Source organism: Phaethon aethereus (genome assembly GCF_964289735.1).
Source record: "Phaethon aethereus genome assembly, chromosome: 5".
In the NCBI taxonomy this organism is placed as follows: Eukaryota; Metazoa; Chordata; class Aves; order Phaethontiformes; family Phaethontidae; genus Phaethon; species Phaethon aethereus.
In genome coordinates this window covers 67,547,009-67,551,368 of record NC_138579.1, presented here as the reverse complement: position 1 = coordinate 67,551,368, position 4,360 = coordinate 67,547,009, and the positions used below count along the sequence as shown (strand labels likewise).

The following is a 4,360-nucleotide window of genomic DNA, read 5'->3' as shown; positions in this document are numbered from 1 at the left end:
GACCAGTCTTCGGGGTTTTGAAGTCTTAATAGTAGCTGGAAATTCACTTGAAAGGTACTGAAAATGGCCACAGCATTATATAATGGCACGGCAATACAATATAGATGGGTTTTTTGTTTTTTTCCTGTCTGGGGGGGAAAGGGTGTATCTTCCTCCCTGCTATAAAGCAAGGAGCTGCCTGTTGCTTGCTTTCAGGTGAAGGTAGCTAATGGAGCAAATGTTGGTTGTTAAGCAGAGGGATTTATGAAAAGGTTAGCGGATGCTGTGAATATGAGAATCTCCACATGGGGGGCAGGGAAATAAGGAATATCTATAAGTGGAAAATTTTGTGGCTATGTGATAAAAAACCTGCTCTGGAGAAGTATGTGGACATTTGAGTGCGACATCACCTCTTCAATTTATAGCACTCTGTCTTATTTACATCTTTGCAATGTCCCCATGTGACGGTAGGGGCAGGCAGGGTGATCTAAGAGACTGTTATCTCCTCCTCTTCCTCTTCCCCTTCATCATCATCTTCCTCTGAGTCTGAGAAGTCTGAAGGTTTGCTGGGGCTGCTAGAATGGGACGGAGAAGGAGACATCTGGGAGTCCAGTCTGTCCCTCAAGTGTAGATGTTCTGGGGACTGGTGGTAGGTCAAAGGATGCTGGGGGCTGGGTGGGCACATGGGAGGAACTTCCTCTTCCTCCTCCTCCTCCTCTCCTGAGCATTTCTTGCCTACATCACTGAGGTCTGGGTGAGGGTTGAACTTGGTGGGTAGAGTCTGTTCTCTGCAGCCACCAGAGGAGAGGAGCTCTCTTTCTTTGGAGTTCCTCCACTTCATCCTCCTGTTCTGGAACCAGATCTTCACCTGGCGGGGGCGAAGCAACACCGAAATGAAATGGTTCAGTAAAACAGGGACCAGGAAAGGCCTCTTGGTTGCACCCTCAAAACCCTGCTCGTGCCCATACCAAAGCTAACAGGAACCACAGAACCTGTCCTTTGGGGTCTCCCCCCTAGGAGAGGGGTTGGGGGGCATTATTGCCATAGTCTGTCCCGTCCTACTCACCCAGCTGGGAATCGTGCCGCTCTCTTGGCTCTGACACTCATGGGTCTGTAACTTGCTTTGGGCTTTCTCCTGGTTGTCGGCAGTTCTCCCTGTTCCTGTCCCCTTTTCCTCCCCTGCCCTCAAGCTGCCCTCAGGGGTGTGGGGACCAGCTCCTCTCACCCCCTCTGTCCTCCCCACCCCGTGCCTCTTCTCACCTGCGAGTCCTTGAGGCCCAGCTTGGCCGCCAACTTCTTCCTGTCAGGTTTGCTGATGTACTTCTGCTTCTGGAACATCTTCTCCAGTGCCTTGCGCTGCACGTCGGAGAAGACGGCACGACGCAGCATGCCGCGGCGGGGCTTGCCGCGGGCGGCCAGCGGCCAGGAGAAGGTGCCGGGGATGGGGACCACGGCGGAGGTGGCTGTGGGGGGGACACAGAGCTGAGGGGAGCGAGACTGACCCCTCACAGCCACCCCCTCCCTGCCCTTCGGGTGGGCACCCATCAACCTGGTGTCGTGAAAAGGAGCTTTAGGCTTAACCGAGTGCCTCCCTTTCAGCCAGTGATCCCTGGGATTAGATCTATCAACTCAAACGTGTAAAATGGATCAATAGTGGCCGGTTTTGTTGGGAAACTGAAAGGTCTCTGGCCTGAAAAGGCAAAGCGAGGCGTACCGGCTAAGATAGAGGTATAATAAAAAAGCTTTCCCTCCTGCTCAGAAGAATTTGGGTTTTTTTCAGGCGCTTTATTATGCTTGAGATGAAAATGAGGACTTTTCTGATGCGAACAAAACCGCTCCTCTTCAGATGCAGTTTTGATCAATCAGTATTCATCTTTTTATATTAATCTCTTCTCTCCACCCCCACCCCCCCGCCCTAAGTTGGAGAATTCAATCCGAAGACATGAAAAGTAACAGCTAATTAGCACATTGCCTGGTTCCCAATAGCATTAGTATGATAAAAAGGGCAGAGTTTCGCCTTAAAAAAAAAAAAAAGGGGGGGGGAACCTCCCCAAGAGAGACAGAGATGCTAATGAAGCGTGAATGGTAATTGTGTAGTAATGAACTAACAGAAAAAGACTGAGGACAAGCAGCTAACGCCATATATTATTGGAACAAAAGAGATTTACACTTTCAAACTAAACACAACGGCATGCCAGGCTCCTCGGGAGAATACTGATGGCACAATCGTCTCTTTCCCCAAATCATTTTCATTAAATGGACATGAAAAGCTATTTATAAAGCTCAAGTTGTTTTTGTTAGGCTATTCACATGCTGGAGAAAGGAAGCAAATTCCATTATCCGGAGGATGAATGGAAGAGCTTGGGTTATTTTTTTTTTCCCTTCTCTCCATTTCCCTGTTTTCTTTTTTAATTAATAGCTTGTTTGTGTAATTACTTTTTTAATTGTTCTCTCCGCATCATAACGCTTCAGCGCGGTAAGAACCGCACCCCCGTAGCCTGCATTCTCGCCGATGCCGTGGCGTTTGAGTACCGCGGGCGGTCTTAAAGGAGAAGCCATGAAGTGGGAGACCCCAGGTGAAGGAGGGAAGGCTTTCCCTGCGCGGCGGCGGAGGGAAGCCAAGCCCTGCCCGCGGTACCCTCCATCCGCCTGTCAACGCCGGCAGCGAGGTCGCGGTGTTTTTTTCGGGGGGGGGGGGGGGGAGCGGTGCGGAGAGCAGCTTTGAGGGCAGCGGGCTACCTCCCACCCCCGCCTGCGCGGAGCGCGTCCCAGGGCGCGGCGCGGGGGCTGCGCGGGCGGCGGCAGGAGCTGACCGCTCCCCGCGTGGTGCTGAAAGCGGCGGGGCGGCCCCGGGACGGGGGAGCGGGGGGGCTGCCTGGCCTTAGGCCCGTGACAGCCCCAGGTAATTTGGCGAGGAACGGGGGGAGCGGGCAGGGGATGTCGAGCGGTCACTGCCTGTGCTCAGCCGGGCACCAAACTGGCGCGATTGATGCTGGGCTGTTGTACAACACCCCCCCCCCCCCCAACCTCTGAACCGGAGCGGAACCCCCGGGGAGCGGGGGGGCGCGGAGAAACGTTGCCGGGCTGTGCCCCGCGAGGGGCTTGTAAAGACCTACCTGGGAAATAGGAAGATCTGATGAAGGGCTGGAAGGATCCTTCGAAGTACGGAAAGGAGAAAGTCTTTGGAGGGACGCTCTGAAGCAGCGCAGGGGAGGTTTCTGGGAAATCGATAAAACGAAATTAAGCAGAGGGTTACCGCCGGCTGGACTCGACCGCCGGCGCGGCTGGGTCTGTCGCTCGGTCCGGGGGCCAATGCGGCACTTGTCCCCCCACCCTCCAAAAAAAAAAAAAAAACAAACAAACGAAAAAAAACAAAGCGAAACTGAGCTGGGAACCACCTGGGAAAAGCGGCTCTTTGGCTGGGTTGGTTTTGCCAGCGAGGCGGCCCCCGGGAGGCCGGAGTGAGGCAGGAGCCCCGTCTGCGGGACCCTCCGCCCGCCCTCTCCCCTGGCCCGACCGGCGCGGCGGAGCGGGACTGGCCGCCTGCCGTACGAGGAACGCCGGCGGGCTCTGCGGCTCCGTATGAGGTCCTCCCCTTCCGAACTCGTCCCCCTCCCAGCCCCGCCGCGCCCCTCCTGCAGGCGGTGGGTTCCGCAGCCCCCCGGAGCCGAGGACCGCCGGGAGCGGGCCGCTTACCGGCGCGGGGGGCGGAGGAGAGGATGGCGTTGACCCCAAACTTGAGGAAGGTGGAATCGCTGCTGGAAGTCTGCGGCGAACAGATCCTCCTGGAGCCGGCGGTGGCGGAGCTGCTGAGCTCCGGCGTCCCCGAGTCCGTCCTGGCCGCCGAGGCGGGGGGGGACATGCTGGGCGGGGGGGCGGTCCTGGGCAGGTAACCGGTGGGCCTGCTGATCCGGATCAAATCTTCCACCAGGAAGCTGGAGTGGCTGGAAAAGGCCGACTGCAGCGACTGAGGCAGGGTGAGGGTGGGGGTGGGCCGCAGGAGGCTGGGGTAGACGGCCGGCGGAGCGATGAGGCTGGGGAACATCATCGCAGGGGCCGTCCGCGGAGGAGGCTGGGGCCGCTCGTTTGTGCCTGTGTTTTTGTTTGCTTTGGGGGTTTGTTTTCTGCTTTGCAACCCTGGTTTAGTAAAGATCCAGCCAGCCGGCCTCCGGAGTTCTCTCTGCCCCTTCCGTCCTGGACGGTGCGTTTTATAGCGGTCAGCCCCGCTGAGGCTCCTTCAAAAGTGACAGCCCCAACAATGGGGTTCAACAAAGTTCTCCACTCGAGCTTCATTCAGGGCGAGCTCCGGGCTTCTCCATTGGTCCGGGGCTGCAATTTATGATTGGATTAGACTTCATAAGCAACCGGGGCACAATGGCCC

At 56.5% G+C, this 4,360-nt stretch overlaps 1 protein-coding gene across 1 annotated transcript; it reads right to left on the bottom strand.

The window, feature by feature from the left end:
* Positions 1–357: 357 nt before the first annotated feature.
* DBX1 (developing brain homeobox 1) lies at positions 358–4,027 on the bottom strand (the record flags this gene model as incomplete). The annotated part of the gene is made up of 4 exons (XM_081999883.1): positions 358–847; positions 1,240–1,442; positions 3,096–3,197; positions 3,676–4,027. 4 exons carry the CDS (start codon positions 4,025–4,027, stop codon positions 467–469), a joined length of 1,038 nt encoding a protein of 345 aa, XP_081856009.1. The 3' UTR covers positions 358–466.
* Between the last annotated feature and the right edge of the window lie 333 nt (positions 4,028–4,360).